We start from the raw sequence: 20,931 nt of genomic DNA on the forward strand, positions 1-20,931 counted from the left end.
CGCGCACATGCTCCCCCGCGCTCAAGGCAGGCTGCGGGCGCCGCTGCCGCGAGACTTACGACAGAAGGTTGAGTTGCGCCAGGGCTCTACGGGAACGCCCAGGGACTGGCAGGCATCTGCGTAGGACTGCAAGCTCCTGCAGAGGGAGCCTGGATCCAGGTGCAAGGCGCACTGGTCATAAAGGCAGCCGGCAAAATGCCCCATCGGGTCCAAGATGCGATGGCAGTGTCGGAACGGTCCGCTTGGATCCGTCAGGCGTCCGCAGGAACTGTTGCTCCGGGCGATGTCTTTCTCGGCCTCCGTGCAGACGGGAGCAGAGCCTGCGGAGCAGCTGGGGACAAAAGCCACACCGTGGTTCGATACCCTGCGTCTGCATCCCGGGGAGAAGCCGCCGCTCGCGGATAGCAGCTACAAACCTGGTGAGGTTGGCCACCTGCCAGCTGTTGCCCAAGCTGGTGGAGTCGGGCTCTGGTTCCCCACGGGGGTTGAGGAAATCGTCAGAAGGGTCCCCGTTGTAGTTTCCACACATGCCGCAGACCGCCCCCTCGTACGAGCTGGGGAGGGACACTTCCACTTGGTGGTCTCCGTCAAACTTGACCCTCAGCCCAAAATTCGTAGAAACCACCGTGTAGAAGCCGCTGGGTAAGATCTCCACACCCCCTGTGGGGCTGGAGGGGACGACCACCGGCTCCCCGTCCACCTAGAAAGAGATTCGGGCATGGCTGTTGGGGACTCGGGCCCAAAGGCGCTATTTCGTGCCCTCGCATCACAGCAAAGGCGTCCTCCGCCAGCGCCACCTACCTTCGCCGTTCCTCCCTTTCCCAGGGTGACCCGGATGCCAAAGACGTCCACGTCCACGCTCCCAACGTAGGAGACGTGCGTGTGGCCCCATCTGTGCTCGTTGCTGGCTTCCACGTTGAAATAGGGGAGCAGAGAGCTGTTCCGGTCACATAGGCGAGAGAGGGTATAGGTGCAGTTGCCCATGAAGTGGTGAGTCTGCTTGTCAAATGTGTAGTAATGGGGTCACCCGATACCAGGCAGGACTCTGGGAAAAAACAAGGGGAGGTCAGACGCACGCCGGCGTTAGCTGCTTTGAAACCGCAATAGGTACAGGCTATAGCTGCGGCCACCCATTCGTGAGAGGAACCGCGTTTCTGCTTCAGTCTCAAAGAGACTCACCTCGGATGAGAGGAATCGGTGTGGTGGTAGGTACAGGGGTGGTTGATGTCCATGCTGAAAAGAGAAATGACGTTTGTATTTTGCTCTAAGAGTGAGAAATGTAAAGGATCATTAAAACATCACCAAGTCTTCCTGTCCAATCTTGAAGCAGCCTTGGGCTTGTGATCCAGATACTCCTTTGCCGAGCGGGCATAGAGAAGAAGGAAACATCTGTACCACTCGACCTACCCCTCTCAAACTATCCCCGTGCTGACTGAGGTAGGGTCTAAGCTGTTGAAATGGGTCCCCGGGGATATATGTCCCTCCTTCTTCACACTGGGAAAAAACACAAAATCATGGGAAATGCCCAGCAAGGTTCCCATGATGCTATCCTTCTTCACTTCATCTCGGGGCAGTGCCAGGTGCCAACTGTGAGAAAAGATATAAGCTGTGAAGTCTTACATAGGCAATAACCATCCTCTACAGAGATGTCATCCACGGCCACATCGCTGCGGAAGTCTTCTCCCCGCATCCCTTCCAGCAGTATCTAGGACGAGAAGAACACCTCCAGTCTGTTTCAGCCAGGGGCAGGATTCTGGGACATCGGCCAGACGTTTGGTGGCAGAACTGCCGCCCTCAGCCTTACCTTCACCCTTCCTGTGTGAGCCACGCTGAATTCTGCTGTCTGCCACCGGTTGCCCTTGTTGCCCGTTTCAGACCAGACCAGAAAAGGTGGTGCATCATCCAAGAGGACATAAAACCGCAGCGCCATCGCGTGGGCTACGCCATACATGTGATACCAGAAGCGGAAGCACAGGGGCCTCTGAAGGATGCACGTGGGGCTGACCAAGTGTGCCACATCCCCAAAGTTGGCATCGTTGCCATCCAGGTAAATGAAATAACCCCCTAAAGAAAGAGACAGTGGTCAAAGCGACAGGCTTCCTGCGAGACGTGGGCTCCCCAGTCAAGGGCACAGAGCAGCTCTCCTGGTCTGATGCCTTGAACTTCCAAGCACTCCATCGATCCTTCAGTAAGCGCTGGCAAATGTAGCCTCTCTCTAGCAGGACTCCACAAGCCCTTGGCTTGGGGAAATGGGTCCTACATCTCCATCGCATAAGAACGACTCTTTCATGGGAGGGTGGACCAGATGGGAGGGCAGCAGGGGGACAACCTGAGAGCGCAGAGGCGGCAACGGCTGAATATGCAATTCTGCATATTTCAACCTCTCTACAGGAAAGGTTGCGGGCCTGCAGTCCAAGAGAAGGGGAAGGGGGGAAGAACGCCGGTGGATGTGTCCAAGCAGAGGCTCAAGGACCCTCGTCCCCCTGGCCTTTGCTCACAACGAGCAGAGTTCTCAGCTGACGAGTGATAGAAAACACAGTTCTGATTGCCACGTTATTATTTGAGTGTGTGTTACAGAGAAGTATTGTTGTGTTTGTTGATTACGGTCCTGTTTTGTTTCCCCCCCCCTTCTTTTCTTCTGGTACGCCACCTACAGTCCCGTGGTCTGAGCTGGGCAGCCATATAAAAGTTTTAATAAATAAAATAAGTAACCCTCTCTTGGGGATGCGACAGTTGGGATTCCCGCAGTGAGCAGGTGGTGGACACCCTTGGGTAACTGGCTCCTTCCAGCTGTATAATGCTACGAAAGAAGGACAACGATTGTCTCCCTCTGGGAACTTGGGAAAGACCCCTCTGTGCCAGCCTCACCTGCAGTGGTGTGGTCGTACGAGGGTCCTGTGTCCGGCGAGGAGGTTGGGCCCTTGTGCCGTCTCCAGTCAAAGCTGTCAGTGGACGATTGGGTCCAGGAGCAGAAGTCCTCCTCAAAGGAGCAGGAGAAGTTGCAAGGCCGTACGTTATCTAGGAATGCAACAGAAAAGAGACCGCTGTGTGTCTTGGGAAGGAAGGTCTTGAAATCCTGAATGGATTGTGAAGCCCTGCCAAAGGAGGGGCAATGGCAGTGGGGGCAGCTGGTGAGACAGAGAGTTTCCACATCCGGCACTGAGAGAAATTCACGCTGCCAAAACGAGGTGGCTACTTTTGGCACCTCCGCACAAGGCTCAGCGCTCATTGGCAAGAACTCCCTGGAGCTGCACGGCAACGTTTCCACAAAGTACTTCCGAGGGTGTGGGATGAGGCCACAAGGGAGAGGAACTCCATGGGCTCTCAAACCACAGCTAAGCTCCTCAGTCCCCACACGTCCCTCTCTTGAGCCAACACGGATCAGTGGCAAGCTCAAGCCACAGGAGGACCATCATTCCCTGAAAGATGGAAGAAGAGAACTGGAGAATGGGTCTGCTCCGGCTTTGTGGAGACTTGCCTGTGGAGGGAGAGGTCGGGCTGAGGGTGGAATCTCCAGGGGTGGTAGTTATCCATGCTACAAAGAGAATGGTCGTGTGTGATTTCCTCTCAGTTGTGTGTCTCTCTCACACGCACAGATAAACACGGACCCGCAGTACAGGAAATGGGAAGGGAAATCCAAGGCTTTGTGTTGCTTCCCATAAGTACAGTCAGGAGCACAGAACCACTGCTCTGTGGTCATCTAGCCCAGTTCATTGCACGGTGGTGGAAGGACAACTGCTGCTTATTAAGATGGGAAGAAACTGAATCTGCCCACACGATTGACCTCTCCTGTCTTACAGCTCCACACAATGTTCCAGGAGCACGTGGTCAATAGCTAGCAAATTGTCAGAAGATGCCACAAAGGAGCAATTTCTGGCCTGCTTTGTTCCAAATGGGACTCGGCGGAACGGAAAGGAGGCTCCCGACCACTCACGTGTGCCAGAGGAGCCATACGCTGGCTGAGGAGGAGACCCCAGGCACAGGTGCTCTCACTCGGATCTCATTTGCTTGCCCCTGTTGACACCTTCAGAATAGCTGGAAGACACCCGAGTCCCCAGAACAGGTCAGCTCACCACAGGCCGTATCCTCTCTCCAGTCGCCGAGGTCTATGCCATTGACTTCGCATGCGGCGGCATATGCTTCCAGGCTTTTGCACAACTGCCCTAGATGTCCCCGGTGGCACACTGGTCATACACGCAACTTTCAAAGTACAGCTGGGGAGGGACGCTCCAATGGCAGGCTGCTAAAGGCCCGTTTGTGGACAGAATCACTCTGCACTGATCTTCGAAAACGGCCTCTTGCGCAGGGTCGCAGGGGAGTGGAACTGGGGGTTCTGGGAGACACCTAGGGGCAGGAAACCAGCCAACAGTAAAGCATCATGCGTGCAGAAATGGACGTCCTAACTAACCAAGAAGGCTCCGCCGGCCTTCTTGTTGTGGCACTAGGTGGGCTCAAGTGCTGAACAAGGTAATGACCAACCAGGTAATGTCCAGTGGCTGCCCTTGAAACCCTACATCGTTTGGCTTCCTTCCTGCTCTCAGGCAGGGATGGCTTTCTCGTCAGCGTACACGGTACCGCAAAGCGACCGATCGTGACTTCACAATGCAAGTCAAAGAGCTAGATACGGAGGCCGTAGCGGAAGCCCTCAAAACGCCTTGGTTACAGCCACTTACCTCCACTGGTCATCTGCCGCTCTCCAGCTGTTGCCAAATTTGTTGGGATCCTGTTCCAGGATCCCGTCTGGCCGCTGGAAATCATCCAGCTGGTTGCCCGAGTACGTGCCGCACAGCCCACATAGCTGTCCCTTGTATCTCTCGTCCACTTGGATAAACAGCTCTTGATCCCCATCAAACTTCACCAGAAAGCCCAGGGGGCTGTCAACAACCACATACGGAGGCTGTTCCTCCACCCGGAACTCCGGCTGTCGCTCCAGAGGAAGATCCACTTTGACTCCATTCACCTGAAGAAAGGAGAAAGGCCAGCACGCTGAGCCCCATCTCACTGGATTTCTGGAGCAGGCCAAAAATGCCTCTTGTCTACCACGCCTTCCCTGGCCACCACCTCTCCCACGCCCCTGGAAAGATGACAGGCACACCGTGCTACGCCTCCTATTCTCTGTTCCTATCCAACACATGGAAAACAGGGCTAGCCCGCTACCAAAGTTCTGGTTTCAGTAGCTTAGCACCATGGATAATAAGATTCTTCATCCACGTTTGCGGTAATGGGCAAGCCTGCTTTTCACCCCTATTGCGTATCTTCCTCTTTCTCTGTCCCCCACAAAGAGGTCCAGAATTCCAGTTCCAGCTGTTTCCCAGTTTATCGTGTGTGTCAGAGTTCTTCCAGCGTGGACCGTGAACTCAGTGGATCAGAGTGTAAGGTATCTTCTGAAATGTGGGCTGCTACAATAAACTCATTGAATATGACCTTCTAACACTGATCTAGATTAGCGTTAGAAGATTAGCGAATCCAGGCAGGTGAGTTCCAGGTTTCCCTTCACCTTTGCGGGCTTGGCTAGCTTTTAGGGGACACCTGGGGCTCATATGCTCACCTTCTGCATCCGAGTGCTACGTGGTGTCAGGAATGACTGTATCTGCTCCAGCCAAACTTTACTGGAGTGCTGGCGGATGTGCAGGCAGAACCCCAGAGATTCAGCCGGGATGGCCCCTTGCGCTTGCACAGCCCTTCAGGGTGTAATACTCACGTAGACCTCTCTGTTCTTCCTCAGAGCCAAGTGGGTGTTTCGCAGCGAGATGGCCACCGAGTTGAGAGCCGTCCAGTGCTGGCTCCCGCGATGTTCGTTCCGAGTCGTCACGGAGAACTGCTGGGAGGAGTTGCTGCAGATTTCGACTGCAGTGTAATTGCACCCACCCTGGAAATGGTAGAGCCGGCCGTCGAAGGTGACGTAGTGTGGGTCTCCGTAGATGTGACAGGTGGCCTTGTCTGGAACGTAGCAGCCCAGGATGCCATTCTGCACTTTGCAGACTTGGCCTTCTTTGCACCTGTCCGGGTGACAGACCAAGCTGCCATTTTCTGCACAGCGACATCGGCCGAGACAATCCGACAGCCAGAACGTCTCTCCTTTCTGTTGGAGACAGGGCGAAGAGAAAGATGAGAACCGTGCACCCTTCTGGCAACTCACAGCAGGCTGTCGTAGCCACAGGCGTTGCTTGGGAACCAACCTTGTAATATTGGTCTCCATCGAGGCAGCCGCAGTCCTCCCGCGGCACACACCCTGCTTCGCTAAGGACAAAGCCTTCGTCGCATTCACAGCCCTCCACGCAAGGCTTGGTGCAGCTCCCTGGAGCCAGTGGACTGGAACAGGTGGCGGGACAGGAAGTGGTGCACACGTTGTAATGGCTGTTAGCAGCGCAACGCCAGTCTACAAAACAAAGCAAGAACCAGCCAGGCGGTCAGGCTACGCTTCCCAAGGCCACATCTGACGCGAGCGTTTTTCCGGGTCCGCTTGCTGAGAACTAGAAGCTGCCGGCGGTGCTGGGAACTACGGGGACTCTGCCTGGATTTTACATGCGCGGGGAACCACACCTGCCAAGCGGATCGCAACAGAGGGAGCCACGGCATCTCTCCTCTTTGGCAGATAGATGACCTGCAGGCTGAGGCGATAACTGAGCTGATGGCCCACCTCCCACGCCATCACCCCCCCCCTTCTTAAGATGGGCTGGTCCTTCAGCCAAAGGCAGATTGCAGGTGATACCCGCCTTTCCTTCCTTGAAAACTAGGCTACCACTGCAACCGACTGAGAAGGCATTTCCCCGCCTACGGCGGTTTCTCATCTTTTAGAGTATTGTCAGACAGGGACTCACCGCAGGACGTGGCGTTCCTCCAGTCGGGAAGCTCCACGCCAGCTCTTTGGCAGGTGTCAGCATAAGCCTCCAGAGCACCACACAAGGCCTGCTGGGACCCATCCAAGGCACAGAGGTCAAAGACGCAACTGGTGAAGAACCTTTCGGGGTTGATGGCAGAGTGGCAGGCTGCCAGCGGCCCCCGGCTACTCGTAAGTTGTCCGCAATAGGCCTCCGTCTCGTAGAGACTTCTCAGCTCGGAGGGACAAGGTGGTGGTGGTGGTGGGATTGGCGGATGGACCCCACAATTGGGGGGGTCGTACTCTGCATTGGGAACTTGCCAGCTCTGTCCCAGCTCATTGGAATTCTGGGCTCGCTCTCCGTTGGGCATCATGTAGTCATCCGGCCTGCGGCCGTTGAAGTTCCCGCACATGCCGCAGGTCTTGTTGAAGAAGGTGGTGGGGAGCCTGATTTCCACCGAGTGGTCCGTGTCGTAAGAGACCGTCAGCCCGAAATTAGTTTCTAGGGTCACGTAGCGTCCGCTGATGCCCACTTGCACGGAGTCGTTCAGCATGCGCACGGAAAGGCTGGTCAGCACTTTGTTCACCTAGAAGGAGTCGGACAGAAATCCTAAATATCTTTCCTCAGAAAGGAAGCATCTCAAGGCCTCCTTGGGAACTACCAGGATGCGAAGGGCTCGCTTCCCGTTACTAAGTCCCTAGACAGAAGTGCTGCCTCTGACTACAATTCCAGGAGAGGGAAAAGAAACATGACACCCTGGTTCTAAGCGAAGGAGGGGCTGCTATGACTATTCCTTCCATGCTTAACCTCGTTCAGACTGATACGCAACCAGAAAGGCCTTGGCGAGGTTTTGGAAAATACAGGGCTCAAACATCACTGCTGTGTTTTGAAATGGCTTCCCCTGCACGTTCAGATCGAAACCTGACTGGCAGAGGCTTGAGAAGGAAGATAGCGCTCTTCTATTGAAAAGCACAAGTAGGAAGTCAGAAAGGGCATTTGCTTACCAGCACTCGGCCCCTGTCTCCTTTGAGAATTTCAATCCGCTGCCCGTAAACCTCCACCAGGACCCGCTGAACGTAGGACACGTAGGGATTCCCGCGATGCTCGTTCTTGGCCTCGACGTTAAAGTGGTGCAGCCCCGTCTCGTTGGCGCAGACCTTGACCAGGGTGTAGGTGCAGCTGCCCATGAAGTGGTGTGTCTCTTTGTCAAAGGTGTTGTAGTGAGGGTCGTTGTGGACGCGGCAGACCCCGTACGTACGAGGGTAGCAGCCTGGGACACCATTTTGGACTCCGCAGTAGTGATCTTTTGGGCAGGAATCGCCGGAGCACGTCACTTGGCCACCTTGACTGAGGCACTTGCATCTGGTGGAGCAGGTGTCGTCGGTCCAAAACGCAGAGCCCACTGGATAATGCTTACCCTGGTGCCAGCACCCACACTGCTGGCTGGGCACACAGGTGCCATTGTACAGGGAGAACCCGGGGTCGCAGACGCAGGCTTCCGCGCACGGCAAATTGCAGCTGGCCGGAGCACTTGGGTTCGCGCAAGTGGACGGGCAGGCGTTGGCGCAAGGCTCGTAGTGGCTGTTGAGCGCGCAACGAATGGCTGCAGGAGGCAAGCAGATCTCCGTGAGGTCAGCGCCGAAGGCTCGGTCCCGAAGGACGCACCGCCTCCCTCAACTGAGTGGGATGCGAGTCCCTCACCGGGGAGGGTCTCTTCCTAGATCGCATTCCCTGCTCTCCAGCATCCCAGCCAGAGATTTAAGATAGTTGCCCTCCGAGATAAGCTGGAGTTGCAGACCGCGTGTCTCCGAGAGAGAAGGTGGCGCTCTCTGTGCGTCACTCAAAGGGAGTGATTCTCTTCAAAGAGAAGGAGAAAGCGCCCGCCCCTTTCAACTGATCCCCAGGCTTCTCCGTTCGCGCACATGCTCCCCCGCGCTCAAGGCAGGCTGCGGGCGCCGCTGCCGCGAGACTTACGACAGAAGGTTGAGTTGCGCCAGGGCTCTACGGGAACGCCCAGGGACTGGCAGGCATCTGCGTAGGACTGCAAGCTCCTGCAGAGGGAGCCTGGATCCAGGTGCAAGGCGCACTGGTCATAAAGGCAGCCGGCAAAATGCCCCATCGGGTCCAAGATGCGATGGCAGTGTCGGAACGGTCCGCTTGGATCCGTCAGGCGTCCGCAGGAACTGTTGCTCCGGGCGATGTCTTTCTCGGCCTCCGTGCAGACGGGAGCAGAGCCTGCGGAGCAGCTGGGGACAAAAGCCACACCGTGGTTCGATACCCTGCGTCTGCATCCCGGGGAGAAGCCGCCGCTCGCGGATAGCAGCTACAAACCTGGTGAGGTTGGCCACCTGCCAGCTGTTGCCCAAGCTGGTGGAGTCGGGCTCTGGTTCCCCACGGGGGTTGAGGAAATCGTCAGAAGGGTCCCCGTTGTAGTTTCCACACATGCCGCAGACCGCCCCTCGTACGAGCTGGGGAGGGACACTTCCACTTGGTGGTCTCCGTCAAACTTGACCCTCAGCCCAAAATTCGTAGAAACCACCGTGTAGAAGCCGCTGGGTAAGATCTCCACACCCCTGTGGGGCTGGAGGGGACGACCACCGGCTCCCCGTCCACCTAGAAAGAGATTCGGGCATGGCTGTTGGGGACTCGGGCCCAAAGGCGCTATTTCGTGCCCTCGCATCACAGCAAAGGCGTCCTCCGCCAGCGCCACCTACCTTCGCCGTTCCTCCCTTTCCCAGGGTGACCCGGATGCCAAAGACGTCCACGTCCACGCTCCCAACGTAGGAGACGTGCGTGTGGCCCCATCTGTGCTCGTTGCTGGCTTCCACGTTGAAATAGGGGAGCAGAGAGCTGTTCCGGTCACATAGGCGAGAGAGGGTATAGGTGCAGTTGCCCATGAAGTGGTGAGTCTGCTTGTCAAATGTGTAGTAATGGGGGTCACCCGATACCAGGCAGGACTCTGGGAAAAACAAGGGGAGGTCAGACGCACGCCGGCGTTAGCTGCTTTGAAACCGCAATAGGTACAGGCTATAGCTGCGGCCACCCATTCGTGAGAGGAACCGCGTTTCTGCTTCAGTCTCAAAGAGACTCACCTCGGATGAGAGGAATCGGTGTGGTGGTAGGTACAGGGGTGGTTGATGTCCATGCTGAAAAGAGAAATGACGTTTGTATTTTGCTCTAAGAGTGAGAAATGTAAAGGATCATTAAAACATCACCAAGTCTTCCTGTCCAATCTTGAAGCAGCCTTGGGCTTGTGATCCAGATACTCCTTTGCCGAGCGGGCATAGAGAAGAAGGAAACATCTGTACCACTCGACCTACCCCTCTCAAACTATCCCCGTGCTGACTGAGGTAGGGTCTAAGCTGTTGAAATGGGTCCCCGGGGATATATGTCCCTCCTTCTTCACACTGGGAAAAACACAAAATCATGGGAAATGCCCAGCAAGGTTCCCATGATGCTATCCTTCTTCACTTCATCTCGGGGCAGTGCCAGGTGCCAACTGTGAGAAAAGATATAAGCTGTGAAGTCTTACATAGGCAATAACCATCCTCTACAGAGATGTCATCCACGGCCACATCGCTGCGGAAGTCTTCTCCCCGCATCCCTTCCAGCAGTATCTAGGACGAGAAGAACACCTCCAGTCTGTTTCAGCCAGGGGCAGGATTCTGGGACATCGGCCAGACGTTTGGTGGCAGAACTGCCGCCCTCAGCCTTACCTTCACCCTTCCTGTGTGAGCCACGCTGAATTCTGCTGTCTGCCACCGGTTGCCCTTGTTGCCCGTTTCAGACCAGACCAGAAAAGGTGGTGCATCATCCAAGAGGACATAAAACCGCAGCGCCATCGCGTGGGCTACGCCATACATGTGATACCAGAAGCGGAAGCACAGGGGCCTCTGAAGGATGCACGTGGGGCTGACCAAGTGTGCCACATCCCCAAAGTTGGCATCGTTGCCATCCAGGTAAATGAAATAACCCCCTAAAGAAAGAGACAGTGGTCAAAGCGACAGGCTTCCTGCGAGACGTGGGCTCCCCAGTCAAGGGCACAGAGCAGCTCTCCTGGTCTGATGCCTTGAACTTCCAAGCACTCCATCGATCCTTCAGTAAGCGCTGGCAAATGTAGCCTCTCTCTAGCAGGACTCCACAAGCCCTTGGCTTGGGGAAATGGGTCCTACATCTCCATCGCATAAGAACGACTCTTTCATGGGAGGGTGGACCAGATGGGAGGGCAGCAGGGGGACAACCTGAGAGCGCAGAGGCGGCAACGGCTGAATATGCAATTCTGCATATTTCAACCTCTCTACAGGAAAGGTTGCGGGCCTGCAGTCCAAGAGAAGGGGAAGGGGGGAAGAACGCCGGTGGATGTGTCCAAGCAGAGGCTCAAGGACCCTCGTCCCCCTGGCCTTTGCTCACAACGAGCAGAGTTCTCAGCTGACGAGTGATAGAAAACACAGTTCTGATTGCCACGTTATTATTTGAGTGTGTGTTACAGAGAAGTATTGTTGTGTTTGTTGATTACGGTCCTGTTTTGTTTCCCCCCCCCTTCTTTTCTTCTGGTACGCCACCTACAGTCCCGTGGTCTGAGCTGGGCAGCCATATAAAAGTTTTAATAAATAAAATAAGTAACCCTCTCTTGGGGATGCGACAGTTGGGATTCCCGCAGTGAGCAGGTGGTGGACACCCTTGGGTAACTGGCTCCTTCCAGCTGTATAATGCTACGAAAGAAGGACAACGATTGTCTCCCTCTGGGAACTTGGGAAAGACCCCTCTGTGCCAGCCTCACCTGCAGTGGTGTGGTCGTACGAGGGTCCTGTGTCCGGCGAGGAGGTTGGGCCCTTGTGCCGTCTCCAGTCAAAGCTGTCAGTGGACGATTGGGTCCAGGAGCAGAAGTCCTCCTCAAAGGAGCAGGAGAAGTTGCAAGGCCGTACGTTATCTAGGAATGCAACAGAAAAGAGACCGCTGTGTGTCTTGGGAAGGAAGGTCTTGAAATCCTGAATGGATTGTGAAGCCCTGCCAAAGGAGGGGCAATGGCAGTGGGGGCAGCTGGTGAGACAGAGAGTTTCCACATCCGGCACTGAGAGAAATTCACGCTGCCAAAACGAGGTGGCTACTTTTGGCACCTCCGCACAAGGCTCAGCGCTCATTGGCAAGAACTCCCTGGAGCTGCACGGCAACGTTTCCACAAAGTACTTCCGAGGGTGTGGGATGAGGCCACAAGGGAGAGGAACTCCATGGGCTCTCAAACCACAGCTAAGCTCCTCAGTCCCCACACGTCCCTCTCTTGAGCCAACACGGATCAGTGGCAAGCTCAAGCCACAGGAGGACCATCATTCCCTGAAAGATGGAAGAAGAGAACTGGAGAATGGGTCTGCTCCGGCTTTGTGGAGACTTGCCTGTGGAGGGAGAGGTCGGGCTGAGGGTGGAATCTCCAGGGGTGGTAGTTATCCATGCTACAAAGAGAATGGTCGTGTGTGATTTCCTCTCAGTTGTGTGTCTCTCTCTCACACGCACAGATAAACACGGACCCGCAGTACAGGAAATGGGAAGGGAAATCCAAGGCTTTGTGTTGCTTCCCATAAGTACAGTCAGGAGCACAGAACCACTGCTCTGTGGTCATCTAGCCCAGTTCATTGCACGGTGGTGGAAGGACAACTGCTGCTTATTAAGATGGGAAGAAACTGAATCTGCCCACACGATTGACCTCTCCTGTCTTACAGCTCCACACAATGTTCCAGGAGCACGTGGTCAATAGCTAGCAAATTGTCAGAAGATGCCACAAAGGAGCAATTTCTGGCCTGCTTTGTTCCAAATGGGACTCGGCGGAACGGAAAGGAGGCTCCCGACCACTCACGTGTGCCAGAGGAGCCATACGCTGGCTGAGGAGGAGACCCCAGGCACAGGTGCTCTCACTCGGATCTCATTTGCTTGCCCCTGTTGACACCTTCAGAATAGCTGGAAGACACCCGAGTCCCCAGAACAGGTCAGCTCACCACAGGCCGTATCCTCTCTCCAGTCGCCGAGGTCTATGCCATTGACTTCGCATGCGGCGGCATATGCTTCCAGGCTTTTGCACAACTGCCCTAGATGTCCCCCGGTGGCACACTGGTCATACACGCAACTTTCAAAGTACAGCTGGGGAGGGACGCTCCAATGGCAGGCTGCTAAAGGCCCGTTTGTGGACAGAATCACTCTGCACTGATCTTCGAAAACGGCCTCTTGCGCAGGGTCGCAGGGGAGTGGAACTGGGGGTTCTGGGAGACACCTAGGGGCAGGAAACCAGCCAACAGTAAAGCATCATGCGTGCAGAAATGGACGTCCTAACTAACCAAGAAGGCTCCGCCGGCCTTCTTGTTGTGGCACTAGGTGGGCTCAAGTGCTGAACAAGGTAATGACCAACCAGGTAATGTCCAGTGGCTGCCCTTGAAACCCTACATCGTTTGGCTTCCTTCCTGCTCTCAGGCAGGGATGGCTTTCTCGTCAGCGTACACGGTACCGCAAAGCGACCGATCGTGACTTCACAATGCAAGTCAAAGAGCTAGATACGGAGGCCGTAGCGGAAGCCCTCAAAACGCCTTGGTTACAGCCACTTACCTCCACTGGTCATCTGCCGCTCTCCAGCTGTTGCCAAATTTGTTGGGATCCTGTTCCAGGATCCCGTCTGGCCGCTGGAAATCATCCAGCTGGTTGCCCGAGTACGTGCCGCACAGCCCACATAGCTGTCCCTTGTATCTCTCGTCCACTTGGATAAACAGCTCTTGATCCCCATCAAACTTCACCAGAAAGCCCAGGGGGCTGTCAACAACCACATACGGAGGCTGTTCCTCCACCCGGAACTCCGGCTGTCGCTCCAGAGGAAGATCCACTTTGACTCCATTCACCTGAAGAAAGGAGAAAGGCCAGCACGCTGAGCCCCATCTCACTGGATTTCTGGAGCAGGCCAAAAATGCCTCTTGTCTACCACGCCTTCCCTGGCCACCACCTCTCCCACGCCCCTGGAAAGATGACAGGCACACCGTGCTACGCCTCCTATTCTCTGTTCCTATCCAACACATGGAAAACAGGGCTAGCCCGCTACCAAAGTTCTGGTTTCAGTAGCTTAGCACCATGGATAATAAGATTCTTCATCCACGTTTGCGGTAATGGGCAAGCCTGCTTTTCACCCCTATTGCGTATCTTCCTCTTTCTCTGTCCCCCACAAAGAGGTCCAGAATTCCAGTTCCAGCTGTTTCCCAGTTTATCGTGTGTGTCAGAGTTCTTCCAGCGTGGACCGTGAACTCAGTGGATCAGAGTGTAAGGTATCTTCTGAAATGTGGGCTGCTACAATAAACTCATTGAATATGACCTTCTAACACTGATCTAGATTAGCGTTAGAAGATTAGCGAATCCAGGCAGGTGAGTTCCAGGTTTCCCTTCACCTTTGCGGGCTTGGCTAGCTTTTAGGGGACACCTGGGGCTCATATGCTCACCTTCTGCATCCGAGTGCTACGTGGTGTCAGGAATGACTGTATCTGCTCCAGCCAAACTTTACTGGAGTGCTGGCGGATGTGCAGGCAGAACCCCAGAGATTCAGCCGGGATGGCCCCTTGCGCTTGCACAGCCCTTCAGGGTGTAATACTCACGTAGACCTCTCTGTTCTTCCTCAGAGCCAAGTGGGTGTTTCGCAGCGAGATGGCCACCGAGTTGAGAGCCGTCCAGTGCTGGCTCCCGCGATGTTCGTTCCGAGTCGTCACGGAGAACTGCTGGGAGGAGTTGCTGCAGATTTCGACTGCAGTGTAATTGCACCCACCCTGGAAATGGTAGAGCCGGCCGTCGAAGGTGACGTAGTGTGGGTCTCCGTAGATGTGACAGGTGGCCTTGTCTGGAACGTAGCAGCCCAGGATGCCATTCTGCACTTTGCAGACTTGGCCTTCTTTGCACCTGTCCGGGTGACAGACCAAGCTGCCATTTTCTGCACAGCGACATCGGCCGAGACAATCCGACAGCCAGAACGTCTCTCCTTTCTGTTGGAGACAGGGCGAAGAGAAAGATGAGAACCGTGCACCCTTCTGGCAACTCACAGCAGGCTGTCGTAGCCACAGGCGTTGCTTGGGAACCAACCTTGTAATATTGGTCTCCATCGAGGCAGCCGCAGTCCTCCCGCGGCACACACCCTGCTTCGCTAAGGACAAAGCCTTCGTCGCATTCACAGCCCTCCACGCAAGGCTTGGTGCAGCTCCCTGGAGCCAGTGGACTGGAACAGGTGGCGGGACAGGAAGTGGTGCACACGTTGTAATGGCTGTTAGCAGCGCAACGCCAGTCTACAAAACAAAGCAAGAACCAGCCAGGCGGTCAGGCTACGCTTCCCAAGGCCACATCTGACGCGAGCGTTTTTCCGGGTCCGCTTGCTGAGAACTAGAAGCTGCCGGCGGTGCTGGGAACTACGGGGACTCTGCCTGGATTTTACATGCGCGGGGAACCACACCTGCCAAGCGGATCGCAACAGAGGGAGCCACGGCATCTCTCCTCTTTGGCAGATAGATGACCTGCAGGCTGAGGCGATAACTGAGCTGATGGCCCACCTCCCACGCCATCACCCCCCCCCTTCTTAAGATGGGCTGGTCCTTCAGCCAAAGGCAGATTGCAGGTGATACCCGCCTTTCCTTCCTTGAAAACTAGGCTACCACTGCAACCGACTGAGAAGGCATTTCCCGCCTACGGCGGTTTCTCATCTTTTAGAGTATTGTCAGACAGGGACTCACCGCAGGACGTGGCGTTCCTCCAGTCGGGAAGCTCCACGCCAGCTCTTTGGCAGGTGTCAGCATAAGCCTCCAGAGCACCACACAAGGCCTGCTGGGACCCATCCAAGGCACAGAGGTCAAAGACGCAACTGGTGAAGAACCTTTCGGGGTTGATGGCAGAGTGGCAGGCTGCCAGCGGCCCCCGGCTACTCGTAAGTTGTCCGCAATAGGCCTCCGTCTCGTAGAGACTTCTCAGCTCGGGGGACAAGGTGGTGGTGGTGGTGGGATTGGCGGATGGACCCCACAATTGGGGGGGTCGTACTCTGCATTGGGAACTTGCCAGCTCTGTCCCAGCTCATTGGAATTCTGGGCTCGCTCTCCGTTGGGCATCATGTAGTCATCCGGCCTGCGGCCGTTGAAGTTCCCGCACATGCCGCAGGTCTTGTTGAAGAAGGTGGTGGGGAGCCTGATTTCCACCGAGTGGTCCGTGTCGTAAGAGACCGTCAGCCCGAAATTAGTTTCTAGGGTCACGTAGCGTCCGCTGATGCCCACTTGCACGGAGTCGTTCAGCATGCGCACGGAAAGGCTGGTCAGCACTTTGTTCACCTAGAAGGAGTCGGACAGAAATCCTAAATATCTTTCCTCAGAAAGGAAGCATCTCAAGGCCTCCTTGGGAACTACCAGGATGCGAAGGGCTCGATTCCCAGTTACTAAGTCCCTAGACAGAAGTGCTGCCTCTGACTACAATTCCAGGAGAGGGAAAAGAAACATGACACCCTGGTTCTAAGCGAAGGAGGGGCTGCTATGACTATTCCTTCCATGCTTAACCTCGTTCAGACTGATACGCAACCAGAAAGGCCTTGGCGAGGTTTTGGAAAATACAGGGCTCAAACATCACTGCTGTGTTTTGAAATGGCTTCCCCTGCACGTTCAGATCGAAACCTGACTGGCAGAGGCTTGAGAAGGAAGATAGCGCTCTTCTATTGAAAAGCACAAGTAGGAAGTCAGAAAGGGCATTTGCTTACCAGCACTCGGCCCCTGTCTCCTTTGAGAATTTCAATCCGCTGCCCGTAAACCTCCACCAGGACCCGCTGAACGTAGGACACGTAGGGATTCCCGCGATGCTCGTTCTTGGCCTCGACGTTAAAGTGGTGCAGCCCCGTCTCGTTGGCGCAGACCTTGACCAGGGTGTAGGTGCAGCTGCCCATGAAGTGGTGTGTCTCTTTGTCAAAGGTGTTGTAGTGAGGGTCGTTGTGGACGCGGCAGACCCCGTACGTACGAGGGTAGCAGCCTGGGACACCATTTTGGACTCCGCAGTAGTGATCTTTTGGGCAGGAATCGCCGGAGCACGTCACTTGGCCACCTTGACTGAGGCACTTGCATCTGGTGGAGCAGGTGTCGTCGGTCCAAAACGCAGAGCCCACTGGATAATGCTTACCCTGGTGCCAGCACCCACACTGCTGGCTGGGCACACAGGTGCCATTGTACAGGGAGAACCCGGGGTCGCAGACGCAGGCTTCCGCGCACGGCAAATTGCAGCTGGCCGGAGCACTTGGGTTCGCGCAAGTGGACGGGCAGGCGTTGGCGCAAGGCTCGTAGTGGCTGTTGAGCGCGCAACGAATGGCTGCAGGAGGCAAGCAGATCTCCGTGAGGTCAGCGCCGAAGGCTCGGTCCCGAAGGACGCACCGCCTCCCTCAACTGAGTGGGATGCGAGTCCCTCACCGGGGAGGGTCTCTTCCTAGATCGCATTCCCTGCTCTCCAGCATCCCAGCCAGAGATTTAAGATAGTTGCCCTCCGAGATAAGCTGGAGTTGCAGACCGCGTGTCTCCGAGAGAGAAGGTGGCGCTCTCTGTGCGTCACTCAAAGGGAGTGATTCTCTTCAAAGAGAAGGAGAAAGCGCCCGCCCCTTTCAACTGATCCCCAGGCTTCTCCGTTCGCGCACATGCTCCCCCGCGCTCAAGGCAGGCTGCGGGCGCCGCTGCCGCGAGACTTACGACAGAAGGTTGAGTTGCGCCAGGGCTCTACGGGAACGCCCAGGGACTGGCAGGCATCTGCGTAGGACTGCAAGCTCCTGCAGAGGGAGCCTGGATCCAGGTGCAAGGCGCACTGGTCATAAAGGCAGCCGGCAAAATGCCCCATCGGGTCCAAGATGCGATGGCAGTGTCGGAACGGTCCGCTTGGATCCGTCAGGCGTCCGCAGGAACTGTTGCTCCGGGCGATGTCTTTCTCGGCCTCCGTGCAGACAGGAGCAGAGCCTGCGGAGCAGCTGGGGACAAAAGCCACACCGTGGTTCGATACCCTGCGTCTGCATCCCGGGGAGAAGCCGCCGCTCGCGGATAGCAGCTACAAACCTGGTGAGGTTGGCCACCTGCCAGCTGTTGCCCAAGCTGGTGGAGTCGGGCTCTGGTTCCCCACGGGGGTTGAGGAAATCGTCAGAAGGGTCCCCGTTGTAGTTTCCACACATGCCGCAGACCGCCCCCTCGTACGAGCTGGGGAGGGACACTTCCACTTGGTGGTCTCCGTCAAACTTGACCCTCAGCCCAAAATTCGTAGAAACCACCGTGTAGAAGCCGCTGGGTAAGATCTCCACACCCCCTGTGGGGCTGGAGGGGACGACCACCGGCTCCCCGTCCACCTAGAAAGAGATTCGGGCATGGCTGTTGGGGACTCGGGCCCAAAGGCGCTATTTCGTGCCCTCGCATCACAGCAAAGGCGTCCTCCGCCAGCGCCACCTACCTTCGCCGTTCCTCCCTTTCCCAGGGTGACCCGGATGCCAAAGACGTCCACGTCCACGCTCCCAACGTAGGAGACGTGCGTGTGGCCCCATCTGTGCTCGTTGCTGGCTTCCACGTTGAAATAGGGGAGCAGAGAGCTGTTCCGGTCACATAGGCGAGAGAGGGTATAGGTGCAGTTGCCCATGAAGTGGTGAGTCTGCTTGTCAAATGTGTAGTAATGGGGGTCACCCGATACCAGGCAGGACTCTGGGAAAAAACAAGGGGAGGTCAGACGCGCGCCGGGGTTAGCTGCTTTGAAACCGCAATAGGTACAGGCTATAGCTGGGACCACCCATTCGTGAGGGGAACCGTGTTTCTGCTGCAGTCTCGAAGAGACTCACCTCGGGTGAGAGGAATCGGTGTGGTGGTAGGTACAGGGGTGGTTGATGTCCATGCTGAAAAGAGAAATGACGTTTGTATTTTGCTCTTAGATTGAGGTATGGAGAGTATTTCCAACAGAATCAAGAAGACTTCCCACTCAGCCTTGCAGCACAGTTAGGGCTGTGAACCAGATGCTGTTGCTCTCAGGAGATGTCTGTTCTACTCAACCCATCCTCCTAAAATCATCCTCATGCTCACCAAGATAGCTCTTGGAATATTTTCCTAAGGGTGTATGTCCCTCCTTATCCACTTGTGGAAAAATAATATAAGCAAGAAAAATGATGAGTGATGGAGGAACTATTTTTACTTATCAAGACTGGAAGACAGCTGTCTGCAGAAGTAATTGAATCGTGCTCAGCAGCTCTTCTCTAGAGAAGAGTTAGGTAATTGTCAAAGAAGACAACACCAAGAAGGAATTTCCTGCCACAATTTCTTCCAGATGTGACACTGGCGAAGGGAAGGTAGGCATGCAACCATTCACAAGTGCCTGAGGTGCTAGACCCTGACCAAGGAGGAGATCCTAGGGGAGGGTCCTCTCACTGAGGTCTCATTGGCTGGCCATTGTTGGTACTTCCAGTCCACTGTATCCTTGAGAAAGATAGCTAGGAAGGACCCTGGTGATAAGCACAAGCTTGCTTGTTTTCTTCTTTACAAGCAGTGTTGCAACACCCTCAGGATACTTGAAAAAAGTAGGGCCACTTTGAAAAGTGGTGTAGAAACTTGCTTGATACCCCAAATCATTTTGAATAATTTTCAGAGTATGTGTGTTTGTGTATATATACTCTGAAAATTATTCAAAATGATTTGGGGTATCAAGCAAGTTTCTACACCACTTTTCAAAGTGGCCCTACTTTTTTCAAGTATCCTGAGGGTGTTGCAACACTGCTTGTAAAGAAGAAAACAAGCAAGCTTGTTATATATATGCAGGTCTAGTAGACACAGATTAGCAATTTGAGCATGTGTGAATGCTAGGCACCCTGTATAATCTTTTGACAGAGCTTTTGCCTACATTCACCTGTTCTAGATTAATCTTTTACTAATCTAGATACCAAAATCATCTTTTGGCCTTAGGAATAATTCAGAGATCAAGATGGTAAAGGTGAGATCCGGGAAAACAAGTGCCCAGGATGTCTGGCCTTGCAGCTCAAAAAACAAGTGCATCTCATTACTCTGCGAGGAATAAAACCAAGGTACAGGATAAGGATTTTGACTATCGTGGAACTGTTCACATGTCTTTAAATTTGAATTTAGGAAGTTTAAAAACGTGATCAAGTGACTAAGTTTTACTTCAGCTAGATGTACGGTCCCACATCCAACCGTCGGAGGCTCGTGCACCCTGCAGACCATCGCTGCCACCCTCTGTGGTCTGCGGAAGTGGGGTGGCAGGCAGTCCCCTGAATGGGACTAAGGGACCCATAAAGTCAGATCCATGTGTGGTTTTTCAAAATGGCCTGATAATTCAGGGCATTTGTGCGATTTGATTAAACTTAGAATATTGCCGTTGCACAAGGAGGAAATGGTGAGCATCCTGCTGACGGTACAGGAAGCAGAACCCTTGGCCTGACGTGTTCCGCACAATTGCTCAACTTAATCTAGAAGAAATTATGGGGGTAAACCTCTATCTCCCCAAGCAAACACTGCAGCAGTTATCTGAGAAAGGAAAATCCAGCCACTGGCACTGATTACAGCCGATTACAACTTAAGCAAGACGTTCTTATAATTCTGCTGATTAATGGCAGGGTGGAGCCCCAGGACGGAAGTCTGTTGGTGATCCATCAATCGCTCTTGTCACCTGAAGCAAGTGCACCTGCAAACGGGATATCTGTGGAACAAGAGGCAGCTGGTTGTCTCTTACGTTTCAGTGCCCCACTGACCTGGGAGGAGCTTGTGCAGCAGGTCAGGCTGAGCATCTGGACCTCTGTAATCAGCCCTGCTCGCAGCTCACAGGGGCTGGTCTACCAGGGAAGGCTGGCTAGCCCAAAGGTTTTCATCAGTCCTGGGGTGATTTTGTGCACCATCCCCATCCCTCTTTAAAAGCCCTGTAATGGTTGGTGCCCAGGTGAAAAAGGCTCTGTGTGTTCCCAGATCAGAGCAGGTCCTGCTCTGTATTCCACCACACTTGGCCCTCAACAGTTGGGCTCTCTCTTTGTTCTAGCAGCCCTATATTTGGAAGAGATATCGCCCTACCTACCTAAATGAAAAAAATGTCTCTTAAATTTAAAGAATATGCCTTGGTTTAA

General features: G+C 54.7%; 1 protein-coding gene across 1 annotated transcript in view; it reads right to left on the reverse strand.

The window, feature by feature from the left end:
• Window positions 1–20,931, reverse strand: part of LOC103067590 (uncharacterized) — a 90,159-nt gene that overhangs the window by 57,714 nt on the left and 11,514 nt on the right. The window contains 32 exon segments of the mRNA XM_088132203.1: window positions 60–331; window positions 417–700; window positions 802–996; window positions 1,408–1,494; window positions 1,643–1,705; window positions 1,805–2,064; window positions 2,869–3,018; window positions 4,172–4,344; window positions 4,674–4,960; window positions 5,702–6,082; window positions 6,180–6,379; window positions 6,822–7,407; window positions 7,826–8,424; window positions 8,796–9,067; window positions 9,153–9,289; window positions 9,536–9,780; window positions 9,914–9,967; window positions 10,354–10,438; window positions 10,538–10,797; window positions 11,602–11,751; window positions 12,809–13,080; window positions 13,410–13,696; window positions 14,285–14,353; window positions 14,438–14,818; window positions 14,916–15,115; window positions 15,557–15,724; window positions 15,802–16,141; window positions 16,561–17,159; window positions 17,531–17,802; window positions 17,888–18,171; window positions 18,273–18,517; window positions 18,652–18,705. Coding sequence (XP_087988329.1) covers window positions 60–331; window positions 417–700; window positions 802–996; window positions 1,408–1,494; window positions 1,643–1,705; window positions 1,805–2,064; window positions 2,869–3,018; window positions 4,172–4,344; window positions 4,674–4,960; window positions 5,702–6,082; window positions 6,180–6,379; window positions 6,822–7,407; window positions 7,826–8,424; window positions 8,796–9,067; window positions 9,153–9,289; window positions 9,536–9,780; window positions 9,914–9,967; window positions 10,354–10,438; window positions 10,538–10,797; window positions 11,602–11,751; window positions 12,809–13,080; window positions 13,410–13,696; window positions 14,285–14,353; window positions 14,438–14,818; window positions 14,916–15,115; window positions 15,557–15,724; window positions 15,802–16,141; window positions 16,561–17,159; window positions 17,531–17,802; window positions 17,888–18,171; window positions 18,273–18,517; window positions 18,652–18,705 — 7,911 coding nt within the window.

This window comes from Python bivittatus, unplaced genomic scaffold, assembly GCF_059951505.1.
Source record: "Python bivittatus isolate LINGU-HERP-01145 unplaced genomic scaffold, Pbiv_v1 ctg000980_np1212, whole genome shotgun sequence".
NCBI classification, from domain to species: Eukaryota; Metazoa; Chordata; class Lepidosauria; order Squamata; family Pythonidae; genus Python; species Python bivittatus.